This window comes from Betta splendens, chromosome 16, assembly GCF_900634795.4.
Source record: "Betta splendens chromosome 16, fBetSpl5.4, whole genome shotgun sequence".
NCBI classification, from domain to species: Eukaryota; Metazoa; Chordata; class Actinopteri; order Anabantiformes; family Osphronemidae; genus Betta; species Betta splendens.
Genome location: NC_040896.2, coordinates 20582953 through 20607286, shown reverse-complemented (window position 1 = coordinate 20607286; position 24334 = coordinate 20582953). Strand labels below are relative to the sequence as shown.

At 46.7% G+C, this 24334-nt stretch overlaps 1 protein-coding gene across 8 annotated transcripts in view; it reads right to left on the bottom strand.

Annotated features, from left to right (window-relative positions):
• Window positions 1–24334, bottom strand: part of oxr1a (oxidation resistance 1a) — an 89869-nt gene that overhangs the window by 22367 nt on the left and 43168 nt on the right. For 6 of the 8 annotated variants that reach the window (XR_008692743.1, XR_008692744.1, XM_029127958.3 and 3 more), the window contains 2 exons: window positions 8655–8737; window positions 487–594 (listed from right to left, as the gene is read on the bottom strand). Coding sequence is in view for 6 of the 8 variants with exons in the window: in XM_029127958.3 (XP_028983791.1) it covers window positions 487–594; window positions 8655–8737 (191 nt within the window). In the remaining 2 variants the exon portion in view is untranslated. Of the gene's footprint in view, window positions 1–486; window positions 595–8654; window positions 8738–9131; window positions 9254–19688; window positions 20014–24334 lie in introns of those variants that run through there. The other 2 variants (XM_029127960.3, XM_029127963.3) reach the window with 2 other exon arrangements.

Below are 24334 nucleotides of genomic sequence, written 5' to 3'. Positions count from 1 at the left end.
ATAAAAAAATATTGTTTTGGATATTTGTCAATTTGTCCAATAAACAGGTCTAAGGCTGAAAAATGAAACTACTGTAGAGATATGAAAGCCAGGGAGGCAGGCAGATAACAATTGACACGCTACAAACGGGTAGCTGGTGCCATGCCGTCGGAACTGAACCGTCTTTAGGGCACTTTAAGGACCCCACATATTAAACCTTTTTATAGGCAAACAGGTCTTTTGCAGTCAAGTGCATCCTGATGGGACAAATGATACAGTAATTAGCAGGCAAATAAACGGGGATACAGACTGTAGAAATGTGGTTAGTGAGTCAGTGAGTCTCGGAAGAAGAATAAACACATGTAGCATGTGATGCTTCCTCAGAAACCTCCATTAGCAGATTTTGTAGGAAATGTTTAGTGAGTTACTGTGGAGACTGATGCCTTGTGCGCTCAGCGTGGGATAGTGATGGAGCAATGTAGCTAGATCAGTAAGGGCGGTTCACACCTGGCCAGGCACCACTGCTCTGGAGAACAGCTTGTTCAGCTGAACCAGCTCGTTGGGCGTGGTGTCAAACTTGAGCGCAATGCTGTTCAACGTGTCCCGCGATTCCACCTGGACCACAAAAACAGAGAGAGAAAGAGAGAGGACACAGAGTCACGAACATGCTTCAGGGGAACTTTGGTGAAGCTGGGCAACAGAAGAACAGAAGATGAGAGAAAGGGGTTGAGGGGGATGCGATGAACAAGGCCGTACAATTATGACCTGATGAGGCTTTTAACGTAGCATGCTGCATTTTGGGTTGCCCTGCAAATGAAAGCTGTTAGCTGGTTGACCAGGGGGAGATTCCCACGGGAAGCAACACTGCCGGCACAAATGTGAACTGACGTGAATGTCAGTCGCTGTCTCGCGTTATGTTTTGAACCGCTCAAACAGCGAGTCGGGCGTTATTTAACATGCTGGGTCCAACCTGAGCGTAGCAACCGCAGCTGAGCACCTCCGGCCACGTCTGAAGAAACACTTGGAAGCAAACAGTTCGTGTTAAGTACAAAAGCTACTGTCCGAGTCCTTTGATGAGTCTGGTGGATGCTACACGGTGGACGTTTGGTGACAGTTAACAAGCGTTAGCAGCGATAACAAGATTAACAGGTATCAACAGCATCGGCTCTAACGACAAACGCAGACAGATGAAGACGGAGAAACCAAAGGATCCTGGAACCAGTGCTCTGCCTAATAACAAGGGATCAGTTCTGACAATTGCAGCTGATACAGATTAATCGAATCATTTATTTCATTGACTTCACCAGTTGTTCCATTTGGCATGCTAACAAACAAGCCGGCTTGTGCCAGTGGCGCTTTCATGCAGGCTGCTGCCGCTGCTGCTGTTGTGGCCGCACCATGTGCTCAGCTGCAGCAGCGTGCAGTGACACAGGTGCGTTTGCTTGTCTCCACCAGTTACAGTCCACACAGCGGAGATGTGCTCCGCGTGTCTGAACTAGTTAAGCGTCTAACATGCCCGCTGGGAGTTTCCACACACCAAATAAGCATGGCGCCCCGTCAGAAAGCGCCTACGTGTGTGAGCAGCGCTGTATGAGTGAAAAAAGTGAGCCCAGGGGAGAGAGCCCCCGAGAACCAGACAGGCAGAGATGACTACGAGCTGCGTATAATTAGCACAGGATAATGGCACTGTGTGTTTTAGTGCAGCAGTCGTGGGACACTCTGATTGTGATTACTCTCCTTATATATATATATGTGTGTGTGTGTGTGTGTGTGTGTGTGTGTGTGTGTGTGTTCCTGCAAAGACAGTCCAAAGACATGAAGGATTGACAGCTTTGCCAAACTCTTGACAGACTGTCTTGGGGAGGATATTCTTGGACAGACACACACGGCAGAGTCGGAGACAGGTTGCTGAAGAAAGGGAACCATGACAGACAAGCTGCAACATTGGTAACACAGAAAAATGAGGCAGTCACACATGACATGATCAAGATCATGTCTGAGGCTGCCTGGTGTGAAACATGGAACGACTCAAAGGGGAAAGACACACACTGACTAACTGGGTAAACAAGAAAACAGGTGGAAACCCATCATGTATTAAATCTTGTCTTGATACAGGTATAACCAGTGAAATAATCCCCACAGAGATGACGTGTGGATGGGCTGAGGTTTCTGGGACATGTTGACTGTGTGTGAGTAGCTATTCAAAAGGAACTGGACCCCAGAAAGAGAAAAGCAAAGAGGGGGATGGATCCACTTTCAGCAAGTGACAAAGTGATTGTTAAGCCATCAACAGTCTTGTCATGGGGGCTTATTTCTTACCCAGTGCTTATTAGCCTGCCAAAGGTTAGACTGAGCGGCGTTGGGAGCCAGTTCCAGATGGAGGCCAACAGCGGGCGTGGAGAGCCTAGTCTCTAATGGAACAAACTAATGAGAGCTGAGGCCAGTCACACTACTGGGACACAGTCTCCCTGACACAGCAATGCGTGCAGCTCCGAGCAGAGCAGTGCAGGGATGCAGCGTGCAGTGTGGATGGGGTGGGGCGCCTGCACTATGCTGAACTGTACTGGATGGGTTACAGTAAATCACCCGCAGCCGGTTCATGATCTTCACATCTACATAGAGGGTAAATGAGAAAGTCAACGAGAGCAAGGGAAGGTTTGGAAGCAGAATGAGACATCTGTGGACAGAAAGGAATACAAAGTGACAGGGAAGTCAGGGTCACCCATGGTTTATGATGAGAGGATATCTGGCTTCATCCTGGCTTCAATCACTGCTGTGACACGAGTGAGTAACTGAGATAATGAGGATCCAAAGAAAACAACTGCATTGATGCAGATGTTGGTAAATCTGGATCCTGCCAGGTGCACAACTAGCTGATTAGCCCCTGTTACACCTGCGTCTGATTTTGTGATTAGTGAGGATTTTAGCTATAAGGTAATCTGCCTTGAGGCCATTTGATGAATTAATATGATAAATGTTGGTGCCTTAAAAGCATAAAGCAATAAACAGAGGAGAGGATGCCAGGTACATTTCCTTCAGTGTCATTAATGGCACGTTATGACACTATCAGGTATCTACATGATCTGTCATCTGTCAACTGTGTGAAGGGAACCTCAGCGTTCATCCAGACAACGGAAGCACGTCAACTTGATAAATATCCCATCGCAAAGGGACTTGGAGGCTCTGCTGCCATCAGAGCCACAGTGACACAGTCTCTGGGAAACAACAGTGACACGCGATCTCACCATGTATTTACAACACATCCATAAAAAAAGCCGGACAATAAAATCTCATTTTACCCGAGACCCTAGTAACGATTACTGCGGTGCGTCATAACCCATCATCAGTCATCGGGCACTTCCAGCTTCCTGTGTTGTCCTTAGTAGACGGCCGACATTCAGCGGATAAACTGAGGATATTTTAGTTGAGGAAATAAAGGGTTAAGGATCAGCCGGGCTCCGATGGCGTCTGAGCCTTTTATCCAGGTGGCTTCAGTACAGAGCACTTATTCTCCCAAGGTGCTGTTTGCTCCATGAACTATTTATTTTTAGTTTTATCGCTGCTTGGTACAAACTGCCCATTAAGACTTTCAGATCCACATACATTCCACTGCTAAAACACTAACAAGGTATGTTTTCATAGGACATAACCCTTTATATCTGCAATAAAAAGACTTGTCTTTGTTTTGTATTGGAGAAATGCCTTCTGTTTGTTTTTGATATTTTAAAGCTGGTCTCAGTCGTCAACTCCCATATCAAGTGGCTGCTCTTGTATCAGGAGCTAAGTCGATCAATATGGGCAAAAATACCTGGTGTTCAATAGAGTAAACATTGGCAGAGCACGGCTGTGGGCTGATTTTGGCACCAAACGTGCTGCACTAAATATATGAATAAAGTTTGCTATGGAAGCATAATTATTCCCTTGATCTAAGTCGATTTTATCATACGTCACAGAAGCAGCAGCGCACCGTTAAAATCCAACATCTGACTCAAACTGCAGTCGCATTGATCATAGCGTAAAAGGAGCTATCTCTAAGTCAATTAAGGGGCAAAGGACAAGAAACATGCAAATGTGAACCACTGATAAAGACCTGGTATTGACACATTGACAGCAGAACGAGCGAGCGAGGGAAAAAGAAAAGAGTAATCACAATCAGGCTCATAACCACTAATGGCAGGTGGGCCCTATCTTCTTATCCTCCAGATCAATAACACCCATTATTCCTGCAGAATTTGGAATGAATAATTAAGCTTCTTCCCGTTAGGGTGACACCCCAAGCTCTAGAGGAGGGGAATAAAAGAAGGCGGTGGCAGCCATCTTTAAAATGACTGATATTCAGCTAATGGTCACCTTGTTGAACAGCAGAGGACGAGCAGATTCAACAAGGACGGCCGGCTGCTCAGTTAAAGACTAATAGCTCCATTAAATGTTGCGCTGACGTCTCGGTGTGCACATTAAGCACAGAACACGGGAGCGCATGTATAAGTGCTACGGCGAAAGGTCAAACACGGAAGTAGGATGCAATATCAGTTAATACCTTCAGGACCCGCGTGTTTAATGGGAATCCTTGACGTCACTGGCTTTTCAATATAAGGTAGCGTTTTGGCACTGACACCACTTTAAGTTATGAAAAATAAAAAAGTAAAAAAAAAACACAGTAACTGGAAGAGATTAAAAGAAACCATTGACAACACAGTAAACTGACATCTGCAGAGTGGAAATAAAGCCCCCAGTGTACAGTTTAATCACCCATAATTCCATATCAGAGAAGCTATCGCTCCTCGTTTCATAGGAGGCGATGAAGCCCAGCCTCAGCGTGACAGTTGCCATGGTGACGCTGTGGCTACTACCCTAATGGCATGTGTATTATGTTCAGCTGCACCCTTGCCGATCGTTTGCAGACCTAAATTTAGGTTCGCTATAAGTGACAGGAGGGAGAGTCACATGACTGGGTCCTGTTGAGGGCGAGGGACTGAGTTCACTGCCTCACTTTTAGGTGGTCATGGCTCCTTCTTGCCTCAGGGTCTGACTTCCTGCTTCAGGCTCTAACAGACAGATCAACCGAGACCAAGACAGCAACCGAACGATTTACCATAAACTGAAAGATCGAAAAGTAAAAGATCTCTTTCTGTTGTTTAATATCTGTAAATATATTCAAATAGGAATGCTGTAGCTCAGAGTAAACAAGTATTATTTTGATTTCTTATTAGTTTGGCCCTTTATCTAGAATATAAGACCAAACATCCCTCCGTCTAACTCATTCTGCATCATTTCCCCTCATCACCTACTGCCTTGTTCTCCTGCTCTCAGACAGAGAGCTGGAAATGAGCTAAAACAATGGGATCCCCTCTCCTCCCCAATGGTGAATAACGCAATCAGAGTGACTGATTGTCAGGAGGAGGGTGTGGAGTTAACAATGTGTGTGTTCTCCACACACACACTGGCTTATAACTCATCTTACGTCTGCAAGTCATTGGGTGATGCTGACTGACCGTGGCTGTCACTATCTTCCTTCACCCTCCTCACATCTGTTGGAAACGAAACGCGTCTCGCGCAGCATGAGTTCAGATGCAAACATTCAGATGCAGCAGGTCATTAGGATGCGTGGCGACATCACATTGGCCACATTCTTTCTCTCATAAGCCACATAAACAAAACAAGACACATATTCTGTTTAATTGTTTCCATGCCCAGTGTTTTTACTAGAACACATAGAACACATGACAGTTCATGCTGTGGGCAAGTATGAAAACATCATGAATGCTGACAGCTTCATTCTTTCAACTGGAATGCAGGCGGCTCTTCCCCTCCAAACCACTCCACAGCGTCACTATAGCAAATGTAAGGGGGTTTGCGGCGCCAGATCCACTCAGAGGAATGAAAGGAACTCAAAGATAATGTGAGGCTGACAAACATGGACTAAACATGACATCTCAGTTTGGCACAAGACGTAGCAGGGGGTGGGGACCAGGACCTCCAGAGCCCCAGCCCCGCTTGCTCCTTGTTTCAGCTTCTGACAGAGCAGACCTAATCCTGGTAACAAGCAGTGGGCAACGCAGGCACAGCTGGCAAACAGGCACGGCTGGGCTTTCTCCAGGACCATGGGGCATTTGTTACTGTATCTGTGTGACAACATTTGCTGAGATCTTGACTGTTGCAGTATGACAGGCCCTCTCTGTGCAGGGCAATGCGCCCTCTTATTAGAATATAAAACCCTCAGCTCTCACGTCTACAGCCGCGCGTCCTTATCAAGACAAAACAGGCTTTCTGCATCACTTCCTGCTGTTTTTCCTGCCCATTGATTGTATGCGATAGGGGTTAAAGGCTCTCTCTCGTGCAAGTTGCACTCTAAACATGTAGGACACGAACATGCATGAAACTCCCAGCGTTTCTCATTCACCACTGCAGAGTAGCAGGAAGGAGGAGGCGGTTTTGAGTTTAGACTTTTGTGCAATACCTTCCAATACATTTTAATCTGTGCCTGTGAATTTTGTCCTCTGTGACATCCCTTGTGAATTCAAAACATTATATGATTGATAACTATGTCTTTAAGTTTCATTTTGACTTTTGCATGCTTTGCCATGGCCAACATTCATTATATTTCAGCGGGACAATGATGTTATATGTTATAAAAAGTGTAAAAGCTGTAACTGTAGAGTAATAGGAGCAGCCAAGGTGTCCTGCCTAGCCCGAAATAGCAGCCCAACTAGAGCATCTATGTCCGTGGTGTGATAAAGCTGCTGCGTGAAGATAAATGTGTAACTGTGTGGCCTGCATTTTGTTTGACTTTGACTATCTGCCCTCTGCCGGGGTTGATGGAAGCCCTGCCCACATGTGGCTCACCTTTGCAGCCACCTTTGACTAAACCCGTCTGCATCTCTCTTTCTATCTCCCCTGTTGTTCCCAGAGACTTCCAACACTTTTTTAATTGGATCCAGGTCAGCCAATAACTGGACCAGGCTGAATGGACCGGCGTTATCAGTGTCTAGGCAGATGGGCTGCAGCTGCTCAGGGTATTTTTCAATTCGGGTGGAAGAAAAAAGCGGCGTGCGAGGTGAAGACGTGAGAGGGGGAGGGACAGGAAGGAGGGGGGAGATCGTATTGATAAGGCCGCAAAAGAGGAAACGCTGCGTTTTCCTGTCGGCGCTTGCCGATCGATTACGAACTTATCAGCTGGAGAGCAAAATGAGGAAACATCTCCATCCACCCCTCCGCTCCCCGAGATGAGTTTAAGATACAGTAAAGGCGCTTCTCAATCACAGAGAGACGCAGGCAGCCATGTGTGACATCCAGCCAGTGAAGCTCCATTATTCCAGCCTATGCACTTATCGCCCCCATGCCTCCCTTCCACATACTGCTGCAGCACGTCCATCATGTTAATAATAAGAGGAAAAGAGTGATGTCTGGCAAGCCTAGCCTATGCTTGCATTTTTTATTACCGCTGGCATTGCGGGTCCATCGGTGACTTTCTGTGACCCTCATCCACATGTCAGCGGCGCGACACAAGGTTCAGCTCTGACAAATATCCTGCTGTAACGCTTTGGCTTGTTGCAGCCCCGGCAAGGTAAACAAGAGCCTTGTCAATCAGCAGGTCGAGGATGACTGGCAGGTGGGAGGGGGGGGGGGGTGATGTCAGCGTTCTTGAGGTGTTAGAAATGGGGGAAGGGAGCCAATCACTGTGAACCCTGCAGGAGCACCTGAAGCCGGGAGCGGCTGCCGAAGAGGATCACAGGCCGGTCGTCAGAGAAGGAGAAATGAAGAGAGAGGAGCTGTGGGAACGACCACATGCCCTTCCCTCCTTGCCTCCTACCTTACCTTCTCTCCTCCCTCCCTTCATCTGCTCTCCCCAACAGACCGTCGGAGCTGATCGGCCACTATCCCGCTCCTCACTGTTGCCACGGCGAAGGAGGCGAGGGGCGGCAGCCTGATTGCAGCTGGATTTGAGGGTCATTTCAAGAACACAATCATGCAAAGCAGACGCGGGCTCCATTTTCACTTCATGCCACGGAGCGAGAGCCTTCTCCTCGCTTTCTTCCCCACTTTCCTTCCTCCTGCTCGTACCCTCCCTGCCTCTCTCGCTCTCCCTCCTCGCCCCCCCCCGGCCCACCCCACTTCTCCTCCACAACAGCTAAATCAATAGGAATGACAAGGCAGTTGGAAGGTCACCTGCGAGCACGGCGGACTCTGTGGTGGAATGTGTGCCGCGGAACAACAGATCCGAGCTCCGGCAGCTCGTGTGCCGCGCTCCGCTCCCGTCGGTGCCGCTACAATGTCCGTCTACCTTCCTATACGTCAACGTGCCAAATATAGCTGAGTGAGGACACGTTGTTGTTATAAGCTGCCTATAAAGCTGCGTATATACACGCCCCCCACCACACGCACACACACACACACACACACACACACACGCTTTATGTAAACAGTTGAGCTACACGTGTTACACTGGCAAAATCCACAAAATGCATCTCCCCTCATTAATAAGCTACGGAGCGCGGTCAGACACCGCGGCTCCGGCGACAGCATCGCTCGAGCTGCTGGGAGCGAACAGACACCAGCAGCATCACACACACATGCATGCACGGCAGCAGCAGCCGCGGCACGGAAGCAGTAAAGCGTCACAACATTTGACATGATCACAGGGCGAGCGGAGTTGCGTGCGTGCGTGCGTTACTCACAGAATATTCAATGGTCCCTTTGGGTCTCTGGAACGACATGCGTCTCCCATCCTTCTTCTCCGGAGTCTTCTTCTGGCCGGTATCTGTAAGCAAGCGAGGCAAGGTACGCATTACATTCATGTTCCTCTCTCCCCAGCTTGTCACAAGCTGCTGTTTCCCAGCCCCGTGGGTAGACGGCTCATTCGTCAACAGTGAGCGAGCCAGCCAGCCAGCCAGCGATGTAAGCTGCGAGCGCCGGACCGCTTTCTCTCTCTCGCTCCCTCTCTCTCCTCCTTCCTTTTCTCCGCGCGTTGCTCGGCTTGTACCCTCCTGCTCTCGCTCTCCCCCGAACGCACTGTCCTCCGCTCTCTCTCTCTCCCTCTCGCTCTCCCTCTTCTTCGTCCTATCTCACTGTACGGCGCAATGACAGCTGTTAAGAGCTGTTCACCTTGCCTTCCTCCCCTGTTGCCTCTCACGGCAGACAAAGACCGAACTGACCTCCATCGGGGCACCGCCGCTCTGGCTGAAAGCCTGAGAGTAGACAAGGAGGATGGATTCAGCATGGAAACGGGGCGCGCTAAAGCGTAAGAGGGGAAAGTGGGGGTTGCACTGAAGGGTGCATGCAGGGGAGGGGAGGGTTTAGTGCTACGTGTTGGTTGGCTGGGTAATGAGGGGATGTTGCATTGGGAAGTAACCGGTGAAGAAGAGAATGGAGCCGATGGAGGACGAGGTAGAGCTACTGATGGGGAATATGGAGGTATATCAAGGCATCATAGGGGCAAGTTTACAAATTATGAGGTAAAGACTGATGCGTTAAAGGCTACAAGGGAACAAAATGAAGAGTGTGAGGAGGCAGAAGGTTGTGTCAAACAATGAAGACTGGGAACAGAGGAGCTCTAGAAAATACATACAGGTCTGTGTCTCCTTATGTTGAAAAGAAAGCTCTTAATTAAATGAGGTCATCCTCAGTTTGCTCACTGACGCTGTGCCAGGATGAGTTATGACTTTGAATTTGGATCTGGTTCCACGTTATTAAAATATTCTGATTTAGAATACCCCACAGGCAACAGCTGTCTATCTGAGGTTTCTCCAAAACATGTCCGGCACCAGGCGGGTTTTCGGCAGATCGACCTTTAAATCCAGCAGGCGACGCAGGAAGTGCTGCCTGTGCTGTTAGCAAAAGTCAGAAAGTGGACAAAGATTCATTCACTCCATGTCCCCTACTACATAAAAACACATTTATGCATTTATGTTTTAAGCCTCCTTTTCACCGAAAATGTCCACCAAATACCTGCTCCAGTCCATTCGTCCACATCTCTTGCTGAGCCAGTACAGTAAGTGGTCGTATTTTGGACATATATACGTTTGTACATGTACAATGTAAATTTGCAGACACAATCTTTATATTAAAATGACCTCATCTCCAATAATGACCTGTTTCAGATGCAGTCGCTCAGGCCTAAGCCGTGACCCTGAACTAGGCTTTATGTGGTTTGAATCATGAGCAGATCCATTTTTCCACACAGTCTTATCCTTAAACAGCTATTAAAATCGTCTTATTATCGTCAGCAGATGCGGCGAGAAAAACAAAATCACAGGGTTTTGTTCATCTAACAAACATATTTTATAGGATTCAAAAAGATGCTCTCAGGCCCATACCACTGCCTTCAGATGGCTCCCGTACACATCGTTCCTTTGTAGGTGTTATATGTATGTGACTAATCAGTCCCTTTATTTGTGTCTTTTTCATCAGGCATCTCACATAGCTTAAAGCATGACTCACACACCGGTGTTGCTATTTCTGGCGCTCAGGACTGTGGAGAAAGTCAGAGGGGAAGGGAAATCAGCGCTTTTTAGCCATAAAGATGTGACTTTGTGTTTGCTACAGTGACTGGAAAACACATGGATGCGATATAATATTGTGGAGCGGTTCGGTTCTATTTGGCTCATGACCATGTGTTTATATTAAAGGGAGATGTCATCCTGCAAGTCAATAATTTAAGGCACTTATGATGTATTTAAATTAATGATCAGCTGTCTCTGTGGTGTTTCATTATTTGCGCTAAGTAGCAAATATTAGCATAATTCCTGTTAGTGAACACGCTTCCATTAATCCTACCTAGCTCCAGCATGCTAGGATTATGGATGTGCACGGCCATGTGACGACTGCACTGGGCTCCAAGCACCGCTGTGTCTCAGGTCAGCTTCACAAAGCTGCGATATTAGTTGCACATGTATTTGGAACAGCTACAGCCCCTTTTGCTTTCAGAGGTGAAAGGCAACACTGTGCGACGCTGCCATTGGTCACGGAACTTATCCTGCATTTACACCATGAGATGATTTCTCATCCTTAATATGTGTTATGACCAACTCCCTCCAGAAAACTGGTACCTAAATTGGAAGTGCTGTATTTGGTCTGGTCCACTCTGCCTCGCTTTATACAAACTTTAGATAAGACACATATTGTGGGTGTGTGCCAAATCAATTACTGGGAATCCAAATGAAAACCTGCGAAGGGTGATTACTTTCAGCTGGAGAATACCAATTGAAGCTGTGGATTTTATGCGAGTCGCTATTTAAAGGCAGAACATCGTCACAGTGACTCCACGTCTTCGTGCTATGAAATATAATCCACTGTGTCTCCGGGGTTGTGCGACTGTCTTGCAGCATGTAAACAGTGGTTTACTGCATGCAGTTAGTAAACAGCGGAGGTGTTGACGTGCTCCGTGAGCTTCACCACGACCAAAACAATAAAGATTTAGCCGTTAATGGCTTCACATGCCTACACACTGTAAACAACAAACGGATGCGAGGTTCAATACAAGGCCGCGCTAAAATGCCTCAGACTGTATCTCTGTGCACACGGGGAGCAGGGATTGGTCTAAAATTAAACCCACCATGGAGAAAGGCGCATTTTATTCACACTCCAGACACACAAAGGAGAACATCAACGGGACTTTCTCCATGACAAAGCCTGCGGTTTCATCCCACTCCACAGGAATCCAGGAGCATCTGTTGTGTCTGAGCGAGCCCTGCCTCTAACGAAGGAAACCAGTTCCTACAGTATGCTCACAGTGACAGCTTGTTTCTCTCACACCATCTACCAGCATCTACTCCTGCACTGTATTTTTAATAATAAGAATATAAAATACTGTATCTATAAGTATAACACACTTAAAATAACAGGATTTAGAGCTGTGGGAGACGCAATGGCTGAATTGGAGAAGACGTGAAGACAGGAGCCTGTGGCCGGCGCCGGTCCAGAGTAAGCAAACACAATTATCTCTGCTTAGCAGCACAACGGCGGAAACCTCAGAGTTAAGACCAGTGTGCTAGAATGACAGTCACCACAGCGTGAGCTACTGTATCGCAGTGTTGGTGTGTCCCATGAAGAAACCGTTCACGTGGCTCCTTAATGAGCTGAACAACACTCGTCGGACTGTGCGAGGGCCGATCCGCGACGCGTTCAGATGTTGAAAGGCGCCGCTGTTGGTGGAGAAAAACAAAGGCAGCCTCTCACCAATCAGGGATGTAAACAGTTGCACATAACGAGTCACAACCAGCTGAGCGACTCCACAAAGAGGCGCGTGCATCGGCGTCACGGCCCACCACTCCGCTCGTGGCGACAGAGCTCCACAGGAAGGAGGACAGCGGGTGAGCGGGGGGAGGTGGGGAGCACAAAACATACTTGCTCCGTTCCCACTGCAGTGTAAAAATGTTTGACTGACTTTTACTTTCACGTATCCAGGGTTATTAACTTAACTATCTCTGACACGAATGCTGATCAACACTCCACATATTTCTATTTGCATCATATCAAAGAAACTATTAGTGGAACTAATTTGAAAATAATTTTCTCTCTTTCATAAAGTGAAAACATAAAATGTTATTTAAAGCTTTTGCATTGTATACATGTCCACAACCATGTCGTCCTTGCTCACATTCAATCCAGCACCTATGAATTACTTCTTAATCAAAAATAGTTGTAACATTACTTTAATAACACGATGAGAAGAAAAAAAAAACAATGAGTTACTGAAAAAACACATACTGCTGAAACACAACAAAGCAAAACAGTGACGCGATCTGAATTATGATCAAGTGCAAAAAGTCGAATGCCAAAGTATTGGGTTCTGAAGCGTGTTGTGCTACAGCACGGAGCGGTGCAATCTGCTGAGCATGAATCACGGCTGCTAAATATACAGTTCACTTTGTACACAGCCATGACAAACTGCAGCAGGCAGAGGATGGGAGAGTCAACAATTATCGGACTAACATTCCCTCACGGTCCCATAGAATACACAAGCAGCCAATTTCCCCCTGCTCCCTTGTTTCCCCTGCCTGCTGGCTATACACATCCATCCCCAGATGTTATTTTTAGAAAGCCCCAAACAGTGAGCGAGGACGGAGCTCTGCACCACAGCCACACTAAACAGGTGTTGTGAACAGCTCAGAGAGCTGGAGACCGGCCTCCAAAGCTACAGGGGAAGCAGGACACGGTAGTGGAAGGCATCGGGCCCACAACACACAACCTGTGTGCGTTTGAAGCTCACAATGGGTTGGTAAAGATAAAACTGCTGAAGGGACTTCACGCACACACTGGAATTCTGTGATAAATATTGACCTATTCAAGGTATAAGGAAGTATCAATTACGCTTCTATGAAAGGCTATGAACAATACTGAAAAGTATGTCAAAAAAAAGTTCTGTTCATTCAACTGGAGTGTTAAAAAAATGGGATCGCATTAAGCAAAAAAATTACACTACATTGTTTCTGTTGATAAACAACAATAACACGCATTTATGAGTTTTGCCGAAAAAGACATATACTTATACGGTCGGTGTGGGTTAGTGCTGTGCAAACCTGTTAAACAAGCCTGTGTTCCTACAACACTCACAGCACTGATGAAACAACAAACATTTTATGTTACAGTATAATGTAATGAGTGTCCAGTCATGTTTTTAGTTTTGGCTAAATGCTAATGACTGAAGTAACATCGCTAATGCTAATGCTAACATGGCTAGTGCTGACAATCCCATCTTCCTACACCAGCTCTATTGTACATCCACCTGCATGTACTGCAGGCGCATGCAGACAAACTAGATGCACTAGCTTAACGACACAAACCTGCTCCTTCTTTTGTTAAGACTGATTGTTGTCTTTAGAATCCAGGCTCAGAACAGAGGATTCAGGATTTCTGTCCCCTGTAATCTCATAAAGGGAGTTGTAACAGAGCGCTTCACAGTTTGGGCCCTTCTTGACATTAACAGGCATAAAATGAGCACATCAGGCAATTAAAAAGCAACAACAACAACAACAACAACATCCTGGCTGTGGCGGCGTTTATGATACCTGCAAGGGACAGAAATGCAAAACAAAATTAGCTGGCTAACTAGCTTGATGACAAATCCAATAGCAATGACAAGTGATTAGATAATTGGCTTGTTTCACAATACAGAACAATATGGCTTTGCCGTTAGCTTCTTTTTGGCCTGTGAGCAAACAGAGGTGCAACACACAACTCTTTCGCTACAACATCCTTCCACTTGAGGTGATAAAGCTTGTTTTAATGTGAGCCTGTGCCCCTTGACTTACAGTATAATGGGTGGTTGGATACAGGCATTCATGTAAATCATTGAGTGACACTAACTGTACATAAATGCCATATAATACAGATGCTTTAACTACATTATTTTTCTAAATGAACATGACGGATATATGACTTACACATACATACAAAGGGATAGATGAAGTTGTGATGTGAATGTGTGAAAAGCTGTGCTGACAATCACACAGTGACAAACCCGGGCACTAATGCTGTTATCTTAATGCCACCTTGCTCAGTGCACATGACAGGTCTACTATGGGAAAAGCATCTATTATGATCTATTATGATACAGTACACCATGTTCTCACATGCAGCATAGAAGGTGTTAATATAGTTGACTTTAAGAAGTGCGGCATAGTTCACTGATGGTGTGAGGAGAGGCCTGCCGGTGCCACGGCCTGTCTGTGTATGCAGACGTCCTACACTTTGTGTTAAATGACGTCCTACACTTTGTGTTAAATGACTACATTATATTCAATAGAGCTGTTCTGGGTGTCTGCTCTTTAATATCTGCTATCAGCAGAAAAAGAATAGCACCGAGTAGAAGAAAAGTGCCAGTACTGCGTGAGGAACAGGCCCAGTGCTACTATAAGCTGCAGTCATTCCATTGTAATGAATATACAGCAGTGGTTCTGGCGCAACTGTCACCTTAAACACAGTGAACACGCTGTGACAGGCTACATCCCTTCGCCAACACTCAGCACCACTCAGCTCCATGTTACACTGCCAGCCTCCATAGATCAGCATATACAGGGTACGGAACCACCGTAGTTCTACTGGAAACCTATCTGAGGAGCATTTTGGATGTGTGTGTGTGTGTGTGTGTGTGTGTGTGTGTGTGTGTGTGTGTGTGTGTGTGTGTGTGTGTGTGTGTCCATGCTATAACAGGAGGCACTGGATCTGCCCTGTCATCTCATTAACACTCTCCCCATGTTGGCTAATCACACTCCCGTCGTGCTGTTGATAATGTGGCTTAAATTCTCTCACCCTACGATGCGACTCTCTTTCCGTGTTAAAACATGGCCTCTGGCCTGCGATGCTACATGACTGTTTCCATAGTGATTAAATACAGAGGGGGAAACAGTGGTTCTCCAGTTCCAGCTTTGGACCATGTTGGAAATGAAGAAGTAGCCGTGTTTCAAATATAGTATAGGAATGCGGAACTGTACTTGAATAACACCTTTCCATTTGGGAAGTTTGATTTATTTCGGTGAACCTCAACAACATCATCAGTCACCAGTCAACAGTGACACTAAAAATACAAAATCATCACGCTGCTTATGCTTCATCCGAAGGGGACAAAGAATATCTGTGTATTTCGTAGCTATTCATGCAATAGTTATCAGGACCCTTATACGATATCAAACAGCCATGACAGGGTCAGTCTGTACCTAAAACAAAGTGAAAGACTTTGACCCAGTAGATTTAAACAGAGGGAAGTTTCTCATGTTCACTGATCACACTGTCCGTCCTCTGAACCTTGATGGTAAATCCAGCTCACTCAACCTTATTTCCAAGTTGAAACTGTGCAGGTAAGTTAGGGGAACCTGATAGATACTACGGCTTAGGTCTAACTCTGCACTGGCTGAATCGATAGGAGCGATAGAGCACATGTGCAGTAGATAATGTTCGTTTGCTGCAGCTTCTACGGAGATGATGTGATTAATCTTTTCTCTGACAGTAATGCAGCGCTGAGACTCCAGTGATGTGGGACAGCGTGCAAAGGAGCACTAATGACCAGCGTCCATTCATTATCATTATATAATCACCCCTAATAAATGAAATTACTTTTAGATTGGCTCCAGACACAATGCACAACCCAACGCAGGGGGCTAAAAGTCGGCCTCGAGCACATGAGCGTCCTCCACCTTTGTGGTCCAAAATCACATCTTTATTGGCTTACGTCGCCCTTCGAGGGCCCAGCACTGTGCATCTCGGCAGCAACGCTAACCTCTCGGGTTACAGCTCCAATCAATAGCAAGAGAAGTGATGAGCTCAGCTATGAGAAACACAAACTCTGCATTATCAGATGTTGTTACCGAGCCAAAGGCCATTTACTCAGTTTTTTAACAGGCCTCTACATTGTCCATATAAGAAGAATGCTACAGAACAGTGTGCTTGTCCTGGATGATGCTGGAGTAACATTTAGAAGAACTCTCCATTTTTATGTAATAAGTCGATTAAAATACAAATTTAATGACAGCACATAGAAATCAAACAAACATTTTAGACGTTTTCATACAATATCAAACTACAATGATAGTGGTTGTTTTTAACTAGAACTCAGTCAAAACAAACTCCTTGGAAGCCAAACAGCCTCAGTGCAGTAAAAGGCTCTTCGGTACCAAAGGCACGCGACGTCATGTTGACACTACTCATTATATAGTGTGCTGCCAGTTTGCTTAGCTTGCAAAAAGCTGCAAACAGCCAGAGTGACTGTCAGCCGTAGTAAAACTCACAAATTGATGCGCTATAATGTACGGTTGGTACATAACTATCTATGTCAAGGTGGAAGAGACTTTGGCCCATAGTCAAACCTACTCAAATATCTCTATATATATGAAATACATTTTATAATACAGCAATTTAAGAAAAAGATCAGTGAGTGGTGGCCAACAGCTCACTGAGAATGTATCATCAGCAAAGACAGCTGACGCTTCACTTAGTCAGACAGACGTGATCTAAAGGAAAAACTGAAGTCACTGTCTCCTGCACAAATCCAAACGCATGAGCAACTTTGACAAAGTGGGAGATTAACCATCAAATATTTAGAGTTGCCGAGCCTGTTTGCCTTTATTCAGTACAGGAGGTGTAGTGAACCCATGCATTACAAGTATCCTCGGATGCCTCACACAATGGCAAACAAAACGTGTACAAATGCAAACGTGTATGTAAACATGCATTTGCCTCAAATCACGCAGGCCACAACTTTAAAATACCAATTTGTATATAAAATCAACACCACCAGGTGTTCCCTCTGTAGAGTAGAAAGTCATAGAGTCAATTGCAGACTTGATTCACATTCATTGACTCCAACCCGGAGTCAATGAATGGAGGAGCAGAAGCTCAGCAAAGTCTAACAAACTATCACTCTTTAGAAAAACTAGGCGCAGGAAGTTGTCATCCCAAACCCTGGCGCTTTAAAGGGTCTCTTCAAAAAACTGTAGCCGAAGCCACATCCGCGCTTTCTATGGTTTCACTTTGATGAATTTTTTACAAGTAGGGAAATTACCACAAACTGTGTGGAATCACTGGGAATAAGAGGTGCCCATTTTCCAAAGACCTTTTCAGATGGAGATGCAAAAGTTGAGTCTCCTGAAGTAGGCCCTGATTACAGTACTGCAACTCAACGCAGATGAAATATCTCACCAGTGACTGTCATGATCTAATCCTTTATAGGTTTCGTCTGCTTAGCAGGAAAGCCTGTCATCATACTGGTGACAAAGTGTCAGCATGGTTATCAATACTGCTGCCAATGAAGGTCGGACCTAGGCCAGGTCCAGTTTCCTGGTCCTTGTTGTCCCACTGGGATGTCTGGCACTTAGGAGACATACAGTAACTGATCCTGAAGGAGTCTCCTAAGTGACACAATGCTCAACCCTTCAAGGACTTTGGGGATATTAAAGTGATTAAGATCCCCTATTACAGTAGTAAGGACATCAGCAGATTGTACTTGTGGTGATTGCCACAGAGTTGGTGTCAGCCTCGGGTGAATGTGAGCAATGACAAATACGCGAAGACCCTGGGGACAGACGGTGCTTAAGAGATGCAGAGGAGAGTTCAATGTCAGGCAGGCTGATTCAGCAGCAGCCTGATATTATGAAGGTGTTATTAAAGTTGTAGTAATACGTTCATACCAAGTCAAGAGCCTACAGTGACTGAATGACTTTCTCAGTAGCTGCTGTGTGTGCTTGATGAACACTTGAAACAATAAACTTCCCAATAAAATGTGAAGCGTGATCATTTCTCAGCGCTTTCCCTGTTGAACAGTGCAGTGGCTTGTTAACTACCTCTGTGCTCACTCTCATCTGTAACACCATCACTTCCACTACCTGATCCCGAGTCTAGTTACTCTCGCTCTGCGCTCCCGTGTGTGGGGCAGTAGCCTGCACACACACACACACACACACACACACACACACACACACACACACACACACACACACACACACACACACACACACACACCCCGGGGTCCACTCTGCTGCTGGACTAGAGAGCTGGAAGGACTGGTAATGAACCCCACACCAGCATCGGTGGTGCGGCAGAACATGCATCTGATTAATCTTCATCCTAATTAGATCCAACAATTAACCTGGCTGCCACCGAGCTCTGGAGCCTGATGACACACTGCAGGAGCCTCCAACACATACATTACAACCAGAGCAGGGTGTGACTGTGCCCCTGCTCTGCCACTTGTGCTGCATTTACTGACAGCTACACATGACAATGTGAGATTAGGTGCAATACGTGAGTGGACTGTGAAGCAGATAATGCAATAATGGCACATTTATTAATTCAAAGTCGAAGAAGGCAGATTGAGCTCATAATGCATTTCGTGTCAGAGGCAAAGAAGTTTAAAAAAAACCCTCCAATCTTTATTAAAACAGAGATGGTCCCTGATGTGAAAAGGCCTTGAGGACATACTTGTTCACTCGTTGCGCTGCCTACTGATCTGAAATATTCTGAATGCCTCAGTTGTTGCAGGCAGCGTGTCCTCTGAGCAAAGTGGACAGGCAGCGAGCAGCCGATTCTCTTTGAGTCAGAGTCCGTTTGAAATCAGGAAATCAGGCAGTGAAGCAACCGTGGAGCCGTCGGTCCTGTGACCGCACTGTGCAGGAAGTCTCCCGCAACATTTGTGCAACAGCTAGTGTTACATAATGCCTCTGCCTCCCATGTTTGCTGGAAGTGGCAAATATGAGGCTAAAGTTGCATGCACCGTACAAACTACGGGTTTGGTGGTTCACGAACAGGCCGCGCGTAATCTGAGCTACTCTCTGCAGAAGAATCCATAATTACGCACTTTTTCAAACAGCCCCTAAACGCAGCGTGAAAACTTCACGCGTTGCATTTTTACAGAGAACCATCGCTCCTCGACACCAGCTGATAACGGCGTCCGCTGGCTGTTTGCAACAGTGTGTTGAAAGTGTCAACAGTCGTTAAACGCCACACGTCCCGGTAGTTGTAATGGCAGCGGGCTGTTGCGGAAACAAAACGAAAACTTCAACGCGCCCTAAAAGTTGCGATTATATTGATGTAAACAAGAGTTAATACAGAGAACCCCGCCGATATTAAAAGAGATCGTGACTCGTTATTTGCAGACTTTAACTTATTTCTGGCACTAGAGTAAAGTCTACAAGCAACGGGGAAACCGTATAGCCGGGTTTACGTGAAGGGGGCTCGGCTCTGGGCGCAGGCGCTGCCTACGTGTCCAGGCAGACACTGACCTGGCTTCGCAGGGGCGCTGTGGTGGTCGTGTCCCGTCCCGTCGTGGTGCCGTTCGCTTAGGACAGTCTGCTGTCCGGCTCCGGGCCACAGTTTCTGAGTTATTGCGTCCTTGACAACTCTGGCGCCCGTGACGGACAGAATGTAATCCATGCCGCCGCTAAAGCCGAGCGGGTCGCAAACGGCGAGGCTTTCAAGAGTTACACGAAGCGCTGCGTCCGTGGAGCCCCGTGGGTTCGTGTAAGCTCCGTCACTCCGCACATTCCGTAACAGGAACTGTCTCACACGCGTCAACAAGTGCGGACTTTTCCTGCTCGTAAGTGCGCAGCGCAGCGCGTCTGAGCCGCAAACACGCAAACGCGCATCAGCTTCAAAAACAGGCCCCGCGTTTCCTACAGTTTCTCACAAACATGCTCTAATTATTAAACCGATTAGACCTGAAAGAAAAGGTTGATCAGTGCCTTTTATTACCGCACGGCATGAACGTTCATATGTTCTGATACTTCTGATCTAAATTACTGACTTACATTGTTACTACTGTGTTACTATGGCTTTTACATTTATTTATACAAGCTTGTTAGATCTTATCTGAAATGAGCTGCAGAATCAGAGGAAGACTTAAAGGGTACAGGAAGACTGTAAAGTAAAGTTCACAAAATGTTAATTGTCATATGCATAAAAGCACACTGGATCAGCTCACATCAGCTTCTGGTGTAGAATGTGCAGTACTTTAGTACTTTACAGTCATGAAGTGCAGGGATTTATGTCCCTCGGGGGAATGACCATGTGAATTCATGAATTAACACTTTCAAGCCCAAATTCTAATTAATGCCTAATAATCCACGTAGGTTCATGAGACTGAACTGAATGTGTAAAAGCAGACTAGGACAGGGGCTAATCATTGGGTAGTGCCCTCAGATATTGAACTAGAAATGCGATGCATTATTCATTTTAGGGGCAGAGCTATGGTGAGACAGGAGTCATTGGTGTGAAGGAGTCCTGCAACGTTCCAGGCAAATTAGAGCAGTGATCAGAACGAGTGAGCCAGCTGTGTTTGTTGACACTGCAACATTCAAGCATCCAAATCACCAAGGTAAATGTTCAAATAGAAACAGCTGTTACATTCCAGCACACTGAACGCTGGGATTAGAACCAGGGCCACGTTCGTAACTGAATGTACGCCATCTGCTGGTGAGACGGGAGAGTGCCGGCTGCCCTTTGCTTCGGTGAGACAGGTTAGAGGTGAACGTCACAGGTGTTTTGATGCACACATTCAGAGGCTGCACGATCATATAATAAGACTAGATTGATTTTTATGGCATGCAAATAAACATGTGTGCAGTTTTTGACACGTGTCACACTTGAATTTATGCTAGTTTACAGGCCCAATTTGTCACACAACTCTGTGGGGGGTCTCCTCAGGTAATCCTTCTGATTACTGATGTAAAATGGTGATGTCCTCTTGTAGTATCTATATTTAAAAAAAAAAAACCCGCAGCGCCAGCAGCCAAAGCCCAGAGAGGCTTTATCACCCACTGGGCGCTGGGGAGCGAGTGTTAATCTCAGCACTTTCCCCATTGAGAGTCAGGTAGGCTGCGGTCTAATCTGACTCCAACAGGAACACTTTCATTACAGAACAACAAAACACAAAGGCCGCCGGGAGCTGCACTTTTTCACCGGCGACGGACAGACGGAAATACAAGCGAGGTTATGTAACGTAAGCGATTCTGTAGCAAAGCACTGGTGTGAGCCCCGAGCACGCACGTGCACGTGCAGCGGAACGGCTGTATGAGCGTGCACACACACACACACACACACACACACACACACACACACACACACACACACACACACACACACGCACGCAGCATCACACAATCCCCAATCTGCTCCATTCTTCCAGACGGCGATCATGAACCAGCCTCTGAGGGCTCACAACTAAAAGACGTGGTTTGAGATGTGTGTGAGGGAGCGCACGTGGCATTTGTGGGAGCATCTCTGGAGCTGCAGCGCTAACACACAATATACACGACGACAGTAAGGACGGTGAGCCTTCACAGGGATGGGCCCGAGGCATCCAGACAATCACAGGTGCTCCACAGCTCGTCAGACAGGTCCACTCGCACGCCGTCAGCGCTGCAGTGGACGAACGGGTTTCCACTGTAACAGCAGAAGCGAAATATTGACAGGAAGGAAACCGTGGGTCAAATGTTGTGTGGTGCCCGTTAACGCAGCGACAAAGCCCAGGCTGAATCACCGGATCATCTGCAGGAATGGGGCTGGTTAATTACTCAGCACTGCGCTTATGTAAGTCTGGCTGCTGTCACTCACACATTGTTTGGTTATTTTGCATGAACGCTGTACATTTCTGCTCTCACTCTCCTCCACTGACGCTTACTGTATGTGGGCTGCAGTTAAATCACTATTATGGAGTTCTTTTACTTTCTGGTCAATCTGCAGCGTTTGTGGTGATAGTAACATTAGTTAGTCTCATAAGATTACTTAGATTATTAAAAATATTATAACTTAAAAGGCTTGGACGACATGTCGCCATGATTTCACCAGATTTAAATCAATATGTATGAAATCTTGTAATAGGAAGCTAAAGCAAGATGTTACTAACCTGTTTCTAGCCGTATAAAGAAAACAGAGGCTGTGTGTGATTCTATTTGCCATATGTTCAGTACTGTATGCATTGGCCATATGGTAGGACGCTCCCTCTCAGTAGGTACAGTATAGTGCTTATGGCTAGTTTCAGGAGAAATGTGCCAGAGGCAGGTTGTATATGTTACCTTTACATTATTAGTGGGAATGTGCCCAGGTAACAATAATTTAATAAAGCAATTAGGAACAATCTACCTATCTGCAATATTGGTAAATCTGCAAATATGGAGCACTCACTCATCCTTCACCAGCACATACGAGGTGAAAGGTCAAATCAAACCTTGGGTCCTAACGAATTAGTGACACCTTTGAGCTGAGCAGAGTCTGCACGAATGAAACCAACAGGAGCAGGTTGACAGCGCATGCATGCAGCTTGGCAAGAATGTAGCTGACACCTCCAGACCTTAATGTGCAGACAATGGGAGCCAATGGCAGCCCAATTAAAAAGGTGCTTCCTTCGTTAGTGGACCGGCCTTTAGGGTCCAGACAGCACTGAAGCATTCACCACAGCAGGATTCTGCCATGACGAGGCAAAAGAAGAAGATAAACCATCCTCATTTTAGAAGATAAGCCGCCTGCCACAGGCACTTCGCTCTCATGCATCTGTGTCTTTTTTCCTTAAACACAGTGAACAGTGGACCAGCTTATGCAGACGCCTCCAAACCGGCTGAGGCCGCGGCTGACATCGACCTAGCGCTGCAACATTTCAACCCGCCGTTATTGCCCGGGCTCCTCTCCCCGGACGGACGCCGGCGGTGATGGACGAGCGGCGGCGGCGGAGCGAGGCATCTTTTACTGCCACTTCCACCGCTCCGGCTCGCGGCCATCCATCCTCCGGGGGCGTCGGCGCTGTCCGAGGCCGCCGTGTGGTCTCAGACAGATGACCGGCGGCCCGGTGGGAGGAACGCATCCGTCTGCCGAGCTCGCTCTGTTTACCTCCCACGTCCATTTCATTATGTTTCCCCGGCAAACGTGTGCTGTTTACGATGACAAGCAGGAGATGCTTCATTTCAGGTAGAGAGGAAGGGAGAGAGAGGAGATGGGGACCGAAAAGGTGCTGGATAATGGAGAATGAAGATGGGGGGGGGGGGGGGGGGGGGGGGGGGCGCATCAGACATGCACCGCTGCTTTCTTTATACAGGGCAATTTATTAAAATAATAGAGGCCAGCCATGCGCTGAAGGTTGAGTCCATAATAAACCCGACAGGGAGACAGGGAGACAGGGAGACGCTTCAGCCAAACAAATGCTGTTAGCGTACGCCGGCGTCCTCTCTATTGTCTACCTGGACTCTTTGGAAGGCGTTAATTGCTTCACTTTGAACGCAGACACGGTCGTATATTTCATCATTACCCTAGAAGCCTCCCACGAGTCACTGAGCTATGGCCGAGGAGCACAAAGGTGCGAACCCCGTTGCCTCAAATGCCGGACTCGGAACGCTAACGGACCCGGCGGCACGCGGACGTCTTCCACTGCATCTGACAAAAAGAGGTTTCGCCCTCTCTTAATTGGATAATGAATCTTTCCCTCCAGGAGATGCGGTGGATGGATAATTTGTTGGATGGATTACAAGTCAGGGGACATATTGCATCATTTAATGCGAGATGTTAATGTGGTTAAATAGACGCAACCTTCCACAGTTCATATGAGTAACATAAATGCAGCAGGAGCCAGTTAGGATCTAATTAACTGGGCAAGAAAAGAGCCATGAGTCAGCCACAGTAGCTGTTTAAGGTGTGATGTGGCCTAAAATCAGCTAATTTAGACACAAACACCCATCAGTCATAACAGTTAGAACGAGTGAGAGGAACCAGCCATCAGGCTTTTGGATCGGACCAAACCGGGCCACTGCTGACCCTGTCACAGCTCCTTTATTGGGCCAGCGTGGCAGAGAATAAGCTGGAGCACAAACAACCACGGCTGACTTTTACTAAATAACCAACTGGAATCTAAGTGAACCACATGAAATCTCCCGGTGACGTGCCA